We start from the raw sequence: 19,559 nt of genomic DNA on the forward strand, positions 1-19,559 counted from the left end.
GACTTTCATACTAGGCTTATACTCACTGGAATTTAGAAGATTGAGGGGGGATCTTATTGAAACATATAAAATTCTAAAGGGGTTGGACAGGCTAGATACAGGAAGATTGTTTCCGATGTTGGGGAAGTCCAGAACGAGGGGTCACAGTTTAAGGATAAAGGGGAAGCCTTTTAGGACTGAGATGAGGAAAAACTTCTTCACACAGAGAGTGGTGAATCTGTGGAATTCTCTGCCACAGGAAACAGTTGAGGCCGGTTCATTGGCTATATTTAAGAGGAAGTTAGATATGGCCCTTGTGGCTAAAGGGATCAGGGGGTATGGAGAGAAAGCAGGTACAGGGTTCTGAGTTGGATGATCAGCCATGATCATACTGAATGGCGGTGCAGGCTCGAAGGGCTGAATGGCCTACTCCTGCACCTATTTTCTATGTTTCTATGAAATGAGGAATGCAGTAGGACAAAGACATCTTGAAACACTTTACTAGGGGTGCCAATGCTTTTTTGCTGGTGGGGGAGGGGGATCGTTGCCTGCTGCTGCTTGTGCGTGGGGGGAAAAATGGGTGGGGCTTTGGGGTTCTAACATTTAACTATCATTCATTCTTTGGGGCACTCCTCTGTTTTTGTGGATGCTTGTGTTACACTTCTCTAACATTAAATATACCTACTGAACATGTCCATAACTCCTTGAAAGTGGTGGCACAGGTGCATAGCATTGTCAAGGAAGCTCATGGCACAGTGGCCTTTGAATCAAAGTATTGAGTACAGGAGGTGGGATGTTATGTTGAAGTTGTACAAGATGTTGGTGAGGCCTAATTTAGAGTACTGTATACAGTTTTTGTCAACTACCTACAGGAAAGTTGTAAATAAGGTTGAAAGAATGTAGAGAAAATTTTCAAGGATGTTGCTAGGACTGGAGTTATAAGGAAAGATCAAATAGATCAGGGCTTTATTCCTTATAGAAAAACACAGAAGAATGAGAGGAGAATTGATAGAAGTATTCAAAATTATGAGGAGTATAGAGCAAATGCAAACAGGCCATGTTCCCCTGGGGTTGGTGGGACTACAACGAGGGGTTGGATTAAGGGTGAAAAGTGAAAAGCTTAAGGGGAAAACAAGAGGTATATTCTCCACTCAGAGGGTCGTGAGAGAGTGGAATGAGCTGCATGTGAGCTCGATTTCAAATGTTTAGAAGAGGTTTGGATTGGTACATGGATGGCAGGGATACGCAGGACTATGGTCAGGGTGCAGGTCAATGGGACTAGGCAGTTTAAATGGCTAAGCATGGACTAGATGGGCTGTAGGGTCTGTTTCTCTTCTGTGCTTTTCAATTAGTCTGTGACTAACTAATGAGTGTTGTACAACTGCTATCAGAAGCTGCTGTATTAAAATGTAAAAGCCACTCTGTGGAAATGCATTTACAGATTAAATTGCAAAAAGGTCAGCTTGGGAAGGGGCAAAAGAAGTACAAATACCACAGAGAAAATACATAACAAACCAGATAACTGAAACACAGTTGAAATCTGTATCACAGATGAACATAACAGATATTTGAGAGATGCAAGCACGATGCTCTAACTGGGAAAAGTGGTTCTGGATGGAGAATGGTGGGAAATTAAACAGTGATGGAGAATGGAGATATGTCACTAGTCATAGACTTGTAGCTCCAGCTGCATTGTTCCCTTATCTGGCATGGCAAATATACTCCCTAGGAAACAAAGAATGGAAAAGATGATCAACTGATTCTCCCAGTGGCAGTGGAATCCAAAGTTCAAAGCACAGGCATTTGAAAGGTGCAGAACAAGTCCTGGAGCAGCAAGAAAGCTACCACTATTAAGTACTCCTGCCCAACCTGGTCCATTTTTATATCTACAAGTGAACTACATTACTTTGCCAAACTGTCCAGGGTAATAGAAGACAAGTTTTCAAGAAGGGTGGAGGCTATTCCAGCATAGAAAGCTACTGCCACACACAGAAAAGACTCTGATCACGGACTATATTCCTAAATGGGGATCGCCAAGTTACATCGACTTTGACGAAGGAACACATTTCACTCAGAATGCTTATCAGAATTCAGTTGACTGATAAACACTGAATGGTCTTTTTGTTGTCCACATCACTCAGAGTCATCAGGACAAGTCAAACAAATGAATGGGTCCATCAAACAATGACGGAGCATCATGAGCAAGGCCCATGGTCAAAGCAGCCCCAAACACGAAAACTAAACCAAGCTCATTTGAGGTGGTAACAGAACATCCTATGTTCCTGTTGGGAACTCTCGATCTCAGAGAGGTCGATGCAGACATCATGTTAACTATTGTTTGAAATTAACCCAAGCTGTCCAGTCTGCATCTTAACAGTTTCTGCCATTTGCAGTGATCCAACAGGAGGAGGACACACCCTGATTAAGGAACCACACAAGGAACCACTGGGAGCTGGATGGGAACGTCCTTATCAAGCGCTGTTAATTACCAGTACTAAGAGAAGGGAAAAGTAAGTGGAGATACAACAGTCACTACAAGCGGTGTTAGTACAAGTGGCGTTAGTCACTGCAAGCGAGCTGAAGTGGTGCCCAGTGACAACAAGCACTGTAGTTAAGTGTGTTAGTAACCTCTTGCACAAATGCCTACACAGCTGGACTACAATGAGCAAATTACTAACCACCCAGAGGATTTTAAATAAATTGACAACTACTGGACATTATAAAGTGTATTCTGATACTATTGACTGACATTATGGCTGGGATTCATTATTCTCAATGGAGAGATAAATATACCATGATCATGTCTCTCATATACCATCTTACAGTGAATCATTTATGTAAATATGATGAGTGATTTAGGGAATCACATCATATCTGACCCTTTTCATATGTTATCCTGGGATATCTCAGTCTATATCTGATGTTCATGAGAAAGCTATTCAATCTTTTCATGTATTCACTATAAAAGCTACTTTTTGTTTGAGTTCAGAAGGTACCATTCCAGTTGGGCATACTTCATGCAATTAAAGAAACATAGAAAACCCACAGCAAAATACAGACCCTTCCGCCCACAATGCTGTGCCAAACTTGTACTTACTTTAGAAATTACCTAGGGTTACCCATAGCCCTCTATTGTTCTAAGCTCCATGTGCCCATCCAGGAGTCTCTTAAAAGACCCTATCGCTTCCACCTCCACCACTGTTGCCAGCAGCCCATTCCATGCACTCACTACTCTCTGCGTTAAAAAAAAACTTACCAAGATCTCCTCTGTACCTACTTCCAAGCACCTTAAAACTGCTCTCTTGTACTAGCCATTTCAGCCCTGGGAAAAAGCCTCTGACTATCCACATGATCAATGTCTCTCATCATCTTATATACCTCTATCAGGTCACCTCTCATCCTTCGGTGCTCCAAGGAGAAAAGGTTGCATTCACTCAACCTGTTCTCATAAGGCATGTTCCCCAATGCAGGCAGCATTTTTGTAAATCTCCTCTGCACTCTTTCTATAGTTTCCACATCCTTCCTGTTGTGAGGCAACCAGAACTGAGCACAGTACTCCAAGTGGGGTCTGATTGCACTCTATTTTCTCCTAAATGGGGTAAAAATTCTGGAATTTCCATGGATTATCAGAAAAATAAAACAATTCAACAAAGCTCCTGTCAAGTATTAAGAAAAGTTCTAAGTTTATGGAACAATATATATTTTATGGAGCCTACAACTCTCTTCTACACAATCAATTAGGATCTTGTTCAGAGTATGTTTTAACTGCCATGAGAGAGATACCTTCCAAATCTGCAAGTATACGAGATATTTCAGAAGGAGATCATTTTGCATCAGTTTTACTCCCATTTTATGGTCTTGCAAGGAGTATAAGAGCAATTAAAAATATTGCTACACCTTAGAAAAAAGTAAGTAATGACACTGCTAAAAGCCTTGGAAGTAACAAATGGAAATACGTTACTTAAATAACATATTAAATATGTTACTTATGTTACTTAAAAGTAACAAAGGAAATGATTGCCATGTTCTTCAAAATCATATGGCATTAGATCTTCTCTTAGGAGTTAGACGGGGAAAGAGGAAACATGCACAAGGATGTTAGGATCCTTCTCACATGAGAATGCTACTCAACTATAAAAGTTTAGTTATACGCTGAGAAAACTAGCCCTATGGCCATGGTATCTGTGCCTGCCATCAAATACTTATCTGTACTAATCCCATTTCCAGCAACTAGCCTGTAGCATTCCATGCAAGAGCTTTTTCAAATGTTTATCCAAGGACATTGTAAATCATCCTTATAAAGCACCTGACTCCACCACTCCCTTAGGCAATGTTTTCCAGATTTCAACCATCTATTCTTAAAATCACCTCTAAATCTCATCTCTTGACTTAAACATTTGCCCTCTGGTTATAGATACACTTGCTAAGGGGAGATGCTTCCCAGTAACTACCCCATCTATGCCTCTCATCATTGTGTACACTTCAATCCCCTTAGCCTTGCCTGCTCCAAGGACCATTCACTCTGTCTAGTCAGGTTAACGTCATAAGCAAAATTCTCCATCCCAGGCAATGACCCAGATGAGTACCCAGCATAAACACATTCTTCCTCAACCCTGGCGATCAGAAAACAACAGTGGGCAAACTAATGTTTTATAGTCTTGCACTACCACTTCCCTACCCCCAAGCAACATCATCTGCACTAGGATCCCTAAGCACACAAACCAGCATTGTGGGGTTCCTCAGTAATCCTGAGCATATTGTCTCATTTGACATTGCTTTCACCACCTTACCAACTCATCAATAATTATTCTTTAGCCAAAGAACACCCTCCTCCCTAGAAAAAGCACCATCAGTTTGTCTCCTCAGGTGATCTTACTGATTACACTTCCTGCTCTTTCTCCAGATTAATGACTCGTACAAGAAACAGCACATCCCTGATCATCAACAGCAAGTTTTAAACTGCAGATCAACCCTCCACCGTCATCCTCTACCTCCCATCACCAAGTCAATTTTAGATCCAATTTACTTAATTGTCCTGGATCCCACAGGCCCTCATCTCGAGGCCAATCTCCTATCTCCCAAGTGACAAAGGCCTTATTTAAATCCATGAATGATGACCATACATCAACTATACTTCTCACATCCACACACTTGGCGACCTCTTTGAAAATCCAATCAAATTCATTGTGCAGTATCTTCCTTAATTAAACCATGCTTTTGATCCTTGTATAACGCCCATCTTTCTGAGTACAGATTAATCCTGTTCCTTGCATTCTTCTTTCAAAGTAGTTTACTATCACTGACATTAGATTTACTGGCCTGTAATTACCTAGCTGTCCTCTTGAATAAAAACTACCTCAACTACTGAACTTCAGTCATCTGGCACTTTGCCTGTGGCCAAGGAAGAAGATTTGAAAATTTCTGTCAGAGGCCCAGCAATCTCATCCCTTGTCCCTCCTAAAATAGCCTGGGATACACTTAAGGCTCTTGGAATTTAATCAGCTTAAGTCTGTTAGGATATAAACCACAATACTGCAGCAATGCCATAGACAGACCTACAGGGACATACAGTTCCAATAGTTGACAGTTTTCTGACCTCTGCATCGGAGGTCAGGTGTTCTGAAGTCAATTGCTGATCAAACCTTGGTACATCGTGATCAATTTGGCTCAGCAATTCACTGAATAAAGTCTAATCAGTGAAAGGCAACAGTTTTATATTTAATTCAAAGTGTGGAAGTTCATAACCTATTCACCATTTAATAAAGTACGTGGCAAGGTTTTAAGCGAGTTAAGAACAAACACCGTGTGTATTTTGTCACTAAATGACGACAGTGTTCCATTGCAAGCTGATATAGAGGTTAGGTGAATCTAAAACAACATGACAATTTAAAGCAGTGTTTTGAAATTAATATACAAATGCCTTTTTATGCTGTTCCCCAATAATTTACAGAATGGTGATAACTGGCTTAATTCTATAGATTGTCAATTGAGAAAGATCATTTTACTAACACAAATGTGCTTTTTAAAAAAATGCTCCTCAAGGTAAATGAGAGTTGATGGTAAGATCAACATTAAATATCTATCTTCAGTATCCTGGAGGCCCAGGTAATGGGCCACCTTCTTGAACTGCTCAAACTCTGATAAAAACTGCTGCATTTCTGATAGACAAAGACATCCAGGGTTTAAAAGGACCAATAAGTATGGTGACTTAATCAGCGTGAGGAGGTATGCAATTTGGAGCAGAATTGGTAGATATTGGTAATCTGATATCCTGCACTGATGCTAACCAGTGGAGGCGACAGGTTTTGGAGATATTGTTGAAGCTGCTACAGTGCGGCACTGCAGCTTGAGCACGCCACTGGCAGAGGTTGGAAATTGTCAAAGGTGATAGGTGGAATGAGACTTGCTTTGAAATTTAAGTGACCATATAACAATTATAGCACGGAACCAGGCCATCTTGGCCCTTCTAGTCTGTGTCGAACACTTACTCTCACCTAGTCCCACCAACCTGCAATATAACCATTTAAGTATTAGAGAAGCACTCACTTGCATAAATGAAGCACGTTCCAACGTTTCAAGGGATATGGGGAGAGGGCAGGAACGGGGGTACTGATTGTGTATGATCAGCCGTGATCACAGTGAATGGCGGTGCTGGCTAGGAGGGCCGAATGGCTTACTCCTGCACCTGTCTATCGTCTATTGTCTTAACACACCCCTAATACATCTTGTGGTGGAAAGAAAAGCTGTGTGGGGTTTCAGGTCTTGGTTTTTATAACTGTGGTGTATGTGTGATTGGTCAATGGTGACCTCCAGCATGTTGAAGGGGGATTAATAACATTTTGTCTTTAAAAGTCACTAGTTCATGAAATATTGTCCTCACTTCACGAGGACCATGTCTTCTGATGGCATTTTACTAGTGCTCTTACGACACGAGTTCCTTTCAACTCGTTCGTCCATCCTGAATGTTGTCCAGGCCTAGCTTCATTAACTGAGGAGCTGAGTGGAACCGAGTACTCCATTATTCACTAATTAAAGCCACCCAACTGTCAGTATTTTGTTTACATTGTTACATGATTTCTGCCTTACTAAATAAATGTCATCTATTGTTTTATCTCCCTTCTAATCATTTACTTAGATTTTGACAGCTGTTTCCTTGCGGAGGTCAGTAACCAGGAAGCCAAATAATCAAAGTCAAAGTGTCCCTTTGTTAATGAGACCAGCAAGTTCTCCTGATATGGAATCCACTGCTGAGCAGGGGAAGCAGATGCAAACTTTTCAAATAGGGAATCGGATTTGTACCTGAAAAGGAAAAAAAAAACTTGCAAGCTGATGGTAAACAAGCAAAACGAATGGAGTTTGCTAACTGTCACCTGAGCCTGAATATCTCCTTTCCTGCTTCATGATAACTCGGTTGCATATAGTTTTTATCAGCAGTGGCAAGATTTGATGCAGAACTGTAGAATTTGAAGATTAATATGAGGTTGGAAGTTAGGTTTGAATTACCTCCAGTGACTACCAAAAGACTCTCTTTTTTCTCTTTTTCAAAACGTGTTGCCATCTCCTCCTGTGACGCCTCTTCCTCTTCATTCTCCTCCTGGAGTCTCTTCATCCTCTCCATCAGAGCCTCCAATTCACTGACTGAGTCAGAAGTCTACAGAACCATAAATTGATCATATGTTAGTGTAAAAGAGCGCGCACACACACACACACTCACACTCAGTTCTTACAGGCTCTCCTGCATACAGCGCTAAAGGAAGAGTGCACAATGGAGAATATTGCCCCGAAGCAGACCATCATAAAGCATAATCATGGCCAAGGAGATGTGGAAATATATTGTGAAAATCACTACATCCCAAGAGATCATATTCAGATCACAAGCTTTGCTTTACGAAAGAGTTCAGCTTTCTTTTTCTGTCATGATTTACATGCATCTTTCTAATCCTTACTATTTTGTCTTCTTTTCAGTTTCAGATTGAGATGGAAAATAAGCATATAGGGTTGGATTTTGTCCCTTTTGGCAACTGTCCTTGAAATTGAACAGCCATCTATGTTCATAAGATGACTAATGAATGCATCAGTCATAGAAAAGTACGGCACAGAAACAGGCACTTCAGCCCATCTAGTCCATGCTGAACCATTTAAACTGCCTACTCCTAGTAACCCGCACTGGCACCACAGCCCTCCATACTCTATATGATTTATGTACCTATCCAAACTTCTCTTAAACACTGAAATTGAGCTTCATGTACCACTTGGACTGGCAGCTCGCTGCACTCTCACTACCGTCTGCGTGAAGAAGCTCCCCCATCCTCCCCTTAAACTTTCCACCTTTCACCCTTAACCTCCAGTTTTAGTCTCACCAACCCGCAGTAGAAAAAGCCTGCTTGCATTTACCCTAACAATGCCCCTCATAATTTTGTATAAATCACACCTTACCATCTCTATAATGGTGGCATCCTTCGGTCTTGAGAGACCATGGATCTGCGCCTGGAGTTTCCAGGACGCAGGCCTGGGCAGGGTTGTATGGGAGACCGGCAGTTGCCCAAGCTTCAGGCCTTCCCCTCTCCACGCCACTGATGTTGTCCAAGGGAAGGGCACTAGGACCCATGCAGCTTGGCACTGGGTGCCTTGCTCAAGGACACAAACACGCTGCCTCAACTGAGGCTCGAACCAGTGACCTTCAGGTTACTAGTCTGATGCCTTGCCCACTAGGCCACGCGCCAACACATCTCTATCCTTTATAATATTGTATACACCTATTTCCACTAGCCTATGGTTTCCATCACTTAAAATCAAATGCTGCAGTTGCCGAGTGCAGTTTGCCCAGAAGTGGTGGCTCAATTTGGGAAAAGGGATCTACACTTCAGCATCAGGATAATCTCTTGGCTCCCTCTCGTCCAGAATCTAAACAATGGACTGTTTGTCCGCTGTTACGAGGAGGACAGAGTGCGATCACATCTCACAATTCAAAACGTGGATCTAGAAATCCTTTTAGCTTGTGCACAGTGCTGCATGGGGCTTGTAGCTGTTTTGGGCAACATCTTGAAGTACCTATATTTTAAACACAAATAACAGTCCATGTATATTTGGAAATCCTGGCTTTGCACCTTGATCTCTGTTCAAATTGCATGCTCTTCAACAGCCTGCAGCAGGAAGGGATTGATCAGAGGAGGGGGTGGAGACTGGTGTGAAAACAAGAGTGCAAAGATTAGTTAGAGGGGAAAACGGCAGGAAGTGGAAATGGGGGTGGGTGTTGTGTATTTAATATTTTGGAAATCTTGTGCATACATTGTTTGATTAAGAATTCATGTTTGTCTAAACATTAATTACGGGTTATATTTATAAATATGCGAGTTGCATACGTCATCACGCTACCAAGTGATACATGCACGCCACACTTAAAAGTAAGTGTGACCTGTATTCCCCGACTCCAGTGTCTTCCTTTAAATCAGTTTAATGTTTTGAAGTTACAAAACCTAACAGTGGACAGGTGGGCAGAGGTGATCAGCCATGAACGTATTGAAGGGCATAGCACTCTCAAGGGGCCAAGTGGCCTATTTTTGTTCCTATAGACCCAATGTTCTTAGGACAGCTAAAAATTAACTGTTATAACAACTTTTTGTAAGAAGGATTCCAACCGCACATGACTTCTCCTGGAAACTTCTTAATTCTATCCTCAAATCCAAATTTAAGATGGTGATTTATTAACGATTCAATCAGGGAAAACAGATTTCATATTTGCCTTAGAAAATAATTCATGATTCCTGAAATTCATCTTGGCCTTTTCTACCCCAAGACAAGCAAGACCAATTTTTCAATTTCACCTTCACTTTGGTAAAGAATTCATGACTCATTATCTTTACTTTCCCTGCACTAGGACAAATGGGACCAACTATTCAATTCCAATCACACAAAAATAAGGCAGCACGCACTACAAGTTCTACGTGACTCATGCCTTGATATTGGTTTAGATCGACCCTAAGTGAATGCAACTTCCTCTTCTGTCACAGTTGCTTATGGTTGTGCCCAATTTCAATCTCTAACTTTTTATTTTACTCACTATTTGACAGAAGAGAGTTAGCACAATGCCTCTACTTAAAATCAAAAAGGGTGATGAATACAGGACTAAGGATATTATATTTGAATGTACTCAGTATTTGGAATAGAATAGATGCTCTTGTAGCACAGCTAGAGAATGGCAGATAGGGTGCCGTGGGCATCACTGAGGCTTGGCTGAAAGAAAACCATAGTTCAGAGCCTAATGTCTAAAGATACACATTGTATCGAAAGGACAGGCAAGTAGGCAAAGGGGGTGGGGTGGCTCTGTTGGTAAAAAAATCAGATCTTAAGAAACAGAAGACATAAGATCAGAAGATGTAGAATCCTAGTGGGGAGAGTTAAAAAACTGCAGGGGTAAAAAGACCCAGTTGGGAGTTATATACAGGCCCATGAACAGTGACCAGTATGTGGGATATAAATTTCAACAGAAAATACAAGGAGGATAATGTTATGATAGTCATGGGGGATTTCAATATACAGATAGATTAGGAAAATCAGACTGGCACCGGATCCCAAGAGAGGGAAGTTGCAGGATGCCTGCGAGGTGGCGTTACAGAGCAGCATGTGGTAATTCTGGATTGGGTGTTGTGTAATCACCCTGATTTGATTAGGAAGCTGAGGGTAGAGGAATCATTAGGAGGCAGTGATCACAATATGATAGAATTCACCCTGCAGTTTGAGAGGCAGAAGATAAAGTTAGATGTATCAGAGTTGCAGTGGAGTAAAGCAAATTAGAGGCAAGAGAGAGGAGCTGGCCGAAGTTATTTGGAAGAGGGCCCTAGCAGGGATGACAGCAGAACACCATTGGTTGGTGTTTCTGGGGACTATTTGGAAGGTGCAGAATAGATACATCCTAAAAATGAAGAACTAGCATTTTAAGACCAACAGAAGACAACGAAAAAGCAATAAGGAGGGGAAAAAGAACTAATTATGATGGTAAGTTAGCAAAAATATTAAAGAAGATGTCAAAGGTTTTTCAGATACACAAGGAGTAAAGAGAGGCAAGATTGGATACTGGATCACTGGAAAATGATATTGGAGAGCTAGTTTTGGGAAACAAAGAAATGGCAGACAAATTTAAGTATTTTGTGTTCATCTTCACTGTGGAAGACATCAGCAGTATTCAAGAAATGCTGGAAATTTCTGACTGTTGGGGACAGAAAGAGAATTCAACTAAGAGAATGTGCTGGGGAAGCTGGAAGGTCTGAAGGTACATCAGTCACCTGGGCCAGATGGACGACATCCCACGATTCCGACAGAGGTAACTGAAGATATTGTTGAGCCATTAGTAATGATCTTTCAAGAATCCTTAGATTCTGGATTGGTTCCTGATGATTGGAAAATTACAAATATCACTCCACTCTTCAAGAGGGGAGGGAGGCAGGCAGAAGAAAGGAAATTATAGGCCTGTTAGCCTGACCTCAGTGATTGGGAAGATGTTGGAATCCATTACAAAGGATGAGGTTTCAGGGTACTTGAAGGCACATGAAAAAATAGGCCAAAGTCAGCATGGTTTCCTTACGGGGAAATCCTGCCTGACAAACCTGTTGGAATTCTTTAAGGAAATAACAGACAGGATAAACAGTCAGTGAATGTTGTTTGCTTGGATTTTCAGAAGGCCTTTGAAAAGGTGCTGAACATGAGGTGGCTTAACAATATAAAAGCTCATGGTATAACAGAAAAGATACTGGCATGGATGGAGCATTGGCTAATTGGCCGGAGACAAAGTGGGAATAAAGGGGGTCTGTTCTGATTGGCTGCTGGTGACAAAGTGGTGTTCCGCAGGGGTCAGTATTGGGACCGTTTCTTCTCACGTTATATGTCAGCAATTTGGATGACGGAATTCATGAGCTTGTGGCCAAGTTTGCAGAAGACACAAAGATAGGTGGAGGGGCAGATAGTGTCGAGGAAGCAGGGAGTCTGCAGAAGAACTTGGATAGATTTGGAGAATGGGCAAAGAAGATGCAGATGAAAATATAGTTCAGGGAAGTGTACGGTCATGCACTTTGGTAGAAGGGATAAAGGTGTAGACTATTTTATAATGGGGAGAAAATTAAAAATCAGAGGTGCAACGGGACTTGGGCGTCATTGTGCAGGATTCCGTAAAGGTTAACTTGTAGGTTGAGTCTGTGGTGAGGAAGGAAAATGTGACGTTAGTATTCATTTCAAGAGGACTAGAATACAAGAACAGGGATATGATGCTGAGTCTTTAAATTGCACTTGGAGTATTGTGAGCAGTTTTGGTCCACTTATCTATAAAAGGGATGTGCCGGCATTGGAGATGGTCCAGAGAAGTTTCATGAAAATTATTCTTAGAAGGAAAGGGTTAATATATGAGGCACATTTGATGGCTCTGGGCCTGTACTCGTTGGGAGTTTAAAAGAATGGGGGGGATCTCATTGAAACCTATTGAATATTGAAAGGCCTAGAGAGAGTGAACGTGGAGAGGATGGTTTCCTACTGTGGACAACTCTAGGGCCACAAGGCACAGTCTCAGAATAGAGTGATTTCCATTAGGAACAAGAGCAAATCTGCGGATGCTGGAAATCCAACCAAAACTTAATTAGTAATAGTTTATCTCTGGCCTACAGTAAATATGTGAGAAAGAAACTGAAGATGGTGAAAAAAAGATCAAATAGTAAATGCCTCATGGGATCTAAGTAGCTTTTAAGTGAGGCAACCAAACACTTAAATCTACCATGAAAATTAACCTACAAAGTTAAATAACTGTCAAACCTATAAATCATACATTCCAAAAACACTACATCACCAGCTTTATAATACTTAACACTATCCTAGAGTGGGAAAATAATTTGTTTGATGATGAATTAGGATCTTTATTTCCCTGCACTAACCCCAGGACTGTTGAGCGCAAATATGGCATCTTCCCCCTGGCTCTTGTTGGTGCTACTGCACACACAGAAGTTGCTGTCGACTGGTGCTCTGAAGCTGTGGCTGGTGTCTTGATCAGTATCTGGATTAATGCCACTTCCAAAGACGAAACTCGCCAAGGCATGGTAATGTGCTAACAGCACCATGGCATGCACCAGCTCAGCCAGAGACCAACTGCTCTCCCCCGTTTTGAGCAATTTCTGAAAATAAAGAAAAGAAATACAATTATTTCTATTTCTTGTGTACCAAAGCTCTTAATAACGCACCTACCTTCTTCACAAAGATCATGCTGCAGAGCTACTGGTGATAAACTTTTAAATAATTTCAGGAAATAATAACGGTGTGCAATTAAAAGTACAAAGTCAATAAAGTGAAATGTTTCAATGTCAAAAAGCAGTTCCTCTACTGAAATATTATTAGAGATTCTGATAATTTACAGACATAAAAATTGTAAAGTACTGAAGATACTGGAAGTACAGAGTAAAAAGCAGTGTGATGGAAACTATTTGGTGTAATTACTCAAGTATGAGGTTCTAAGGGTTTGTCTATTGTTGGGCTACAGAGTGCGGTCCATGTCCGGTGCAGTGTTTGCAGGAGGAAGTGGTGGCTGTGGTTAGTTCTTTTGGTTGTTCAGGATCTCCTTTTGCAGCTGCAGTTAGTTCTCTGAGGCAGATCGGAGGTCGTTCTCATTAGGCACAGCTCCCTCTTGAACAGATTTCCTCCAAGTGCATCAGGTACTTTGTCTTCCCAGTTCTTAGAGGTAATGTTGAATTTCTTCAGGATGGTTTTGAAGTTATTTTTGAAGTGTTTGTTTCCCTTGCCCACCAGGGGCTCACTGACCTTCCTTCAACTGGGACTAAAGGAAATACTCAGCGCGTTAATGACCAACAGAATTCCGATTTGCAAGGTTAACCTGAAATGTTCACTGCTTCTTTCTCCACAGATGCTGCTGGATCTACAAAACATTTCCACTTTTTAAATTTTTCAATCACATTGAATGTATTGCACACTGATAAGATCTGAGAGCTTATAAATTTTAAAGTGATTAAGATCTTTAAAATGACTCAGGCAAGGTTATTGGAAAACAAGATCTATGGGCTCTGCTAAAGGCCAACAATGTTTTAAGCATGGAGCAATGTCTGTGCCGGGTGAACGTTGAGAAAGGGGCTTCACACTGAGGAAAGGGCAATAATGCAGATTTACAAAAGTTATTCCTGTTTCTGCGTGGTGAGGGAATCAAGCAGGAAGAAATGTGGCCAGGCGACTGACACTGTAGAACACACATCCTGCACCACGTGGGACCTTATTCATATCCTGGGCAAACACAGGCCCAGAAGTTGCTGCCAGCCGGAGTAGCTCGACCTCCAGACCAGACTTGTGCTTACACAACTGATGTCCAACCGAGTTTACTGCGTTCAGTGCTCAAAACGTGGGGTCTCCTGTACCACAGGAACCAAACACATTCAGTTGCCAGTCTGAGAAATACTGGATTAGGTGACCCTTAAATTTCTCACTACCTGCCACTTCATTCCAATCTACTTCAACTTTGACCTCTATCTGTAAAACAAATGAGGCCCAAAGCAAGAACAAGCAGCAATGCAGAAATATTGCTGCCTCTCAGCTGTTGGTGGCCTTGTCTTCTAACTGTGCTCATTTGGGTTTTATGTTCCCTTGTCATCTTTTTCATCCAATCACCCTCAGTAATCTGTCAAAAAGGTGATCTTGAGTACAGTTTTTGCCAAGCCAACAGAGCCTCACCCCATCACAAATGTTCCTTTTGCCCTATCCAAGCCTTTGTTGTACTACTTGCTGTGTAAAACTAACTTGCCATCTCTTTCTCAATTCAGACAAAGGGTGTTTAACTCCTTTTTTTCTTTCCAATAACACAGCTTGGCCTGCTTAGGATTTCCAGCACTCTGTTACAGTCAGTCATACAGCACAGAAACAAGCCCTTCAACTCGACTCATCCATACAGATCAAGAGGGGGATCTAACCTATTTCCTTTTTCTCACATTTGGCCAATATCCCTCTGAACCCTATATTAGCATCATATCTGTCTTACTGACAGCTTGTTCCATATATTCATCATCCATGTGTGAAGAGTTGCCCCTTCGGTTCCTTTTCAAATTGTGCCCCTACCTTAAATCTCTGCCCTATCATTTTGATGCTCTTTTCTCAGAAAAAAAATTGTCTGCATTCTCCTTATCCATACTCCTCTTGATTTTATCCCACTCTACAAGGTCACCCTTCTGTGTCTTGTGCCTCAAAGAATGAAGTCATACCTAACCAGTATCTCTCTATAACTCAGGCCCGGGTCCTGGCAACATTCTCCTAAATCTTCTGTCATTTTTTCCAGCATTGGCAGCTCTGGAGCACGTTTCAAGAAGCAGTTTGATTCACGTTAGACTAAGTTACTGCCAGACAGACTAAATAAAAAAGCAGGCAGTGATTCTGGAGACTGAACTTTATTCTGCTCTTATAAACACAAGAGGCTCTGATGCTAGAAGCCTGGTGCAATACACAGAATGTGGAGGGACTCACCAAGTTAGGCAGCATTTACAGAGGAATAAACAACTGACATTGCGTGAAACAACTTCATCGGGACTGGAAAGGAAGGAGGCAAAAGCCAGAATAAGGAAGTCAGGGGGAGGGAAGCAGTACAAGCTAGCAGGTGTCAGGCGAGATCAAGTCAGTGGGAAGGTGGGTGGGTGAGCAAGGAGAGCTGAACTAAGGTTGGGAGAGGATTCGGAGAAGGAGGTAAACGGCTGAAAGATGAAGCTAATAGGAGAGCACAGTGGACCATGGAAGAAAGGGAGAAAGGACTGACACAAAAGATAACAGAACAATTGATACAGGTGATTGGAGGGTGTGTCGTCCACTCATCTCTCTTTCTCCAGCCCTGCTAAAGGGTCTTGGTCCGAAACGCCAACTGTGCCCTTTTCCATAGATGCTGCCTGGCCTGCTGAGACCAGCATTTTTGTGTGTGTCACTTGGGTTTCCAGCATCTGCAGATTTTCTCTTGTTTGTGAGCCAAAGATTATAGCTCACTTGGCTCCCAAACATTTAGGTAGAACAAGGGATGAAGTCCAGCTGGCAGATTTTGAAATCAGAAAGAGAATAAGAAGCGAGATAAACAGTCAATCTCCAATGCTGCGCTCAGATATAGAAACAGGGTAATGCTGGAGCTGACACATAGCCAGGGAGACGGGCAGAAAGGCGGGCACAAGATTAAAAGTAGATAATGCTGGAAACATTCAGCATGTCAGGTAGCATCTGTGGAGAGGGAAATAAAGCTAACCTTTGACCTTACATCAAAACTGGGAAAGAGGAAGCAAGTTAGATTTCAGCAGCAGGTTTAGTGAAACCAGCAGTACTGAGAATTTGAGAAGGAGTATGAAAAACAAAGGGAATATTTTGGATGGGATGACTCCAAACCAGTAAGATCTGTTTTCTGGGCAGAGGGTCGTTGAATTTATGGAACATTCTGCTTTTTTGGACAATGGAGGCAGGTACTTTCAAATATCTTAGTAATAACTAGACAAGCACTTGAATCACTAAGGCATAGAAGACCAGAACCAGGAGCAGGCATATGCAATATATTTGTGTGTCTAACTAACCAGACATCAAAACCAGCCAATGTTTAAGGCATCTACAATGAACTGAACATAAAATGCCAATGTTACTTGTTATTAATTTACTTTGAGCTAATCGCATACAAAACACAGGGAATTTTGAGGGAAAGAGATACGTAAACAAGCAAGAGCGATTCACAAAATCTCAGGAGTTAGTCAGCTCTTTATAAGGGAAGATAAAGTAACTATCTCATGAACATTTGATCCTAATCACGCTACATCTTCTGTACTTCTGAAATAGAAAACATTTGTTGCTCCTAAACAACAGGCACACATTTACAGAAGGCCACAAGGAGCCTATGGTTATTCAAAAACAGAAGGGTCTTCATGACCTTTACCTTAATGTGTTCCTTAGTGATCAGCCACGGTCTGTGGGCAAGGATTTTGTTGACTTCATTGAGGTTTTGCAGTTTCTGGGGGATGTATTCCACACCACCTAGCCATTCACTGTCTCCACCCACCTGCAAGAACTCATTTATATGCATGTTCACCAGATAGGAACACTGGTGCCTGGCAGCAGCCTAGAGTGGGAAAAAAATCACAAGTAGGAGAGAGAATCAGCAGGATAACAGTCTGAAAGCAACAATGTAGGACTTTGAGAGTACTCAAAGTTTTTATTAAATGAAGCATTGTGCTAAATTCTGTACACCATGGTGAATACCTTCTGTCATTGGCCTGAAGGTAAACAGGATCTTAATTCCACATTTTGAGATGTCATAATGTAATGGCAGTAATTCACCAAGTGTCACCATTTTTGCAGTCAAATAAGGAACTTCAATCCCAATATGTTCATTCTTGTACAGTACCTTGACCAAACACTAGAGGAAAGTTTAACACTGAAAGCTTTCAATGTTACAAGAAAAAAACAGTTCTTATCTTTTTAATAGCAGATTCATTTACATCATTTAAGACTAGAAAGCAATAGCAGCCCATCTTCCATAAATAAATACGATAAATAATAAATAAATAAATAAATAAATGAATGAATAATAAATATAAATAAATGTTTGGATTTGAAAGATGAATTTGGCTAAAAACAAATACAGCATCTAGTCACCAAATTTTGAGCATGTGGATTTCTCAGAATAAATGCTGCAAAAATACAGATAACAGTGGATTCCGGTTAATTGGGACTCAAAAGGACTAGTACATTTTGGTTTAATTAAGCTGCTGCCCCAATTTGCCAAAGTTTCGTGCAAATAGTTAAGTGTAAAAAAACCTAATATTTAACTGAGTAATAAATTGTGCATTTAAACGAAATATAGAACAAATTAGAACACTACCAGTACTACCACAGTACTATAAAACTGTGTTAGTTTCTAATAGTAATTTCCAGAGGGATTCATCCTGAGTTTGCTGGCGTGCTCTTTTGATTAACTATAAATGAACAAAATCAGCACAGACACCTAGCGTAGATGGTGGACTGCCTTGACACAGTGCTTTTGATGATTGCAACTTCCACATCTTCATTGTAAAATTCGAGAGTTCAAATGTGAGCTGCAACTAAAATAAATCCCCTAAACCCTCTTAAAAGGAAGAACTTAAATTTATGTCACATTTGTTACTAACACAGGACATCCTAAGGCACTTTATTTTCTCTTTGAAGTGTTGATACATTCGATATATAGGACAATTAAACTAATCACAATAAAGTGAATATTAGCCAACGCACTGAAGAGGATCCATCCAGGGAAACAAATCCGAGATCTCTTATGATCATTTTTGAGGTTTAGTGGAGGCTAACGGGAAGCAGGAGTGGGGTAGGCTGCAGGTAGTGGGTGGGGGTGTCCCTGGTGTCATGTTCAGAAGACAGCTACCCCAACAACCTCAGTTCTCCTTTGGAGGCACAAGACATTGCAGATGCTGTCATCTGGAGCAAACCCAGATAATAGTTAGCTACATGGTATGGTCTTTGTTCCAAAACACATCTCCATCCTTTCTCTGCTGCATCAATCAGTATGTTGCCGTTGCCTCCTGTCACCCTCGTTCCCATCTTCCATCCTGCCCTCAAATTCACTTGGACCACTTCTGACACCATTCCCCCTTTTTCTGGATCTCCAGATCTCCGTCTGAGGCGACAAGCTATCCACTGAAATATACAGTGCCTTGAAAAAGTATTCAGCACCACAACTACTTCCATGTTTTACTGTCTCACTTTCTAAATTTAAAATATATTGCAGTAGGATTTTTCAGCTAATCTACAAAACATTGTGCATCATGTCAAATCAAAAGAAAAATTCCAAAACCTGGCAACAAATTTACTAAAAATTAAAAACCAAAATTGCGAGGCTGAAAGTAGTATTCATCCCCTTTAATTACTGTGCTAACTTCCCTCAGGTGTAATATTGCCTTACCAACTCACCCAATTTTTTGATGTAGAAAACTGGAGAATCACCTGTTTTCAATTAATTCATAAGAATACCCCCTCTCTCTATAAGGTCCAACAGTACGGTAGATTTTCAACAGACCAAACCAAACTGAAGACAAAAGGGCATTCAAGGCATGTCAGGGAAATGATAATAGAGTAATACAAATATGGGGAAGGGTACAAGACCATCTCAAAGGCATGGAATGTATCTTGGAGTTCAGTGCAGTCCATCGTGAAAAAGCAGAAAAAATATGAAACCACAGCCACACTGCCTAGGTCAGGCTGCCTCTCTAAACTTAGTTGCCACAGATGAATTGCATTTGTAAGAGAGGCCACTATGACACCAACAGTCACTTTGAGTGAGCAGCAGAAGTCAGCGACTGCAACTGGAGAGGAAGTTCACGGCTCCAAAATCTCTGAGGCCTTGCACAAAAAGCATATTTATGGAAGAGTGTCAAGTAAAGGTCCTGACTTAATAAAAAACATATTCTTGCCCGTAAAGGCTTTGCAAAGTGTCACGTAGACGGAACTGTAATGATGTGGAAGAAGGTCTTGAGGTCGGATCAGATTCAAGTGGAACTTTTTGGCCTCAACACCAAGCGGTACCTGCGGCATAAATCTAATATTGT

The 19,559-nt window shown here is 41.2% G+C and overlaps 1 protein-coding gene across 5 annotated transcripts in view; it reads right to left on the bottom strand.

Annotated features, from left to right (window-relative positions):
- The window catches only part of LOC132391440 (sestrin-3-like), a 120,478-nt gene that overhangs the window by 33,507 nt on the left and 67,412 nt on the right, over positions 1 to 19,559 (bottom strand). For all 5 annotated transcript variants that reach the window (XM_059964639.1, XM_059964638.1, XM_059964641.1 and 2 more), the window contains 3 exons: positions 16,901 to 17,083; positions 12,894 to 13,130; positions 7,483 to 7,630 (listed from right to left, as the gene is read on the bottom strand). In XM_059964639.1, the coding sequence (XP_059820622.1) occupies positions 7,483 to 7,630; positions 12,894 to 13,130; positions 16,901 to 17,083 (568 nt within the window). The remainder of the gene's footprint in view (positions 1 to 7,482; positions 7,631 to 12,893; positions 13,131 to 16,900; positions 17,084 to 19,559) is intronic.

The sequence above is a fragment of the Hypanus sabinus genome, chromosome 3 (assembly GCF_030144855.1).
Source record: "Hypanus sabinus isolate sHypSab1 chromosome 3, sHypSab1.hap1, whole genome shotgun sequence".
NCBI lineage: Eukaryota > Metazoa > Chordata > Chondrichthyes > Myliobatiformes > Dasyatidae > Hypanus > Hypanus sabinus.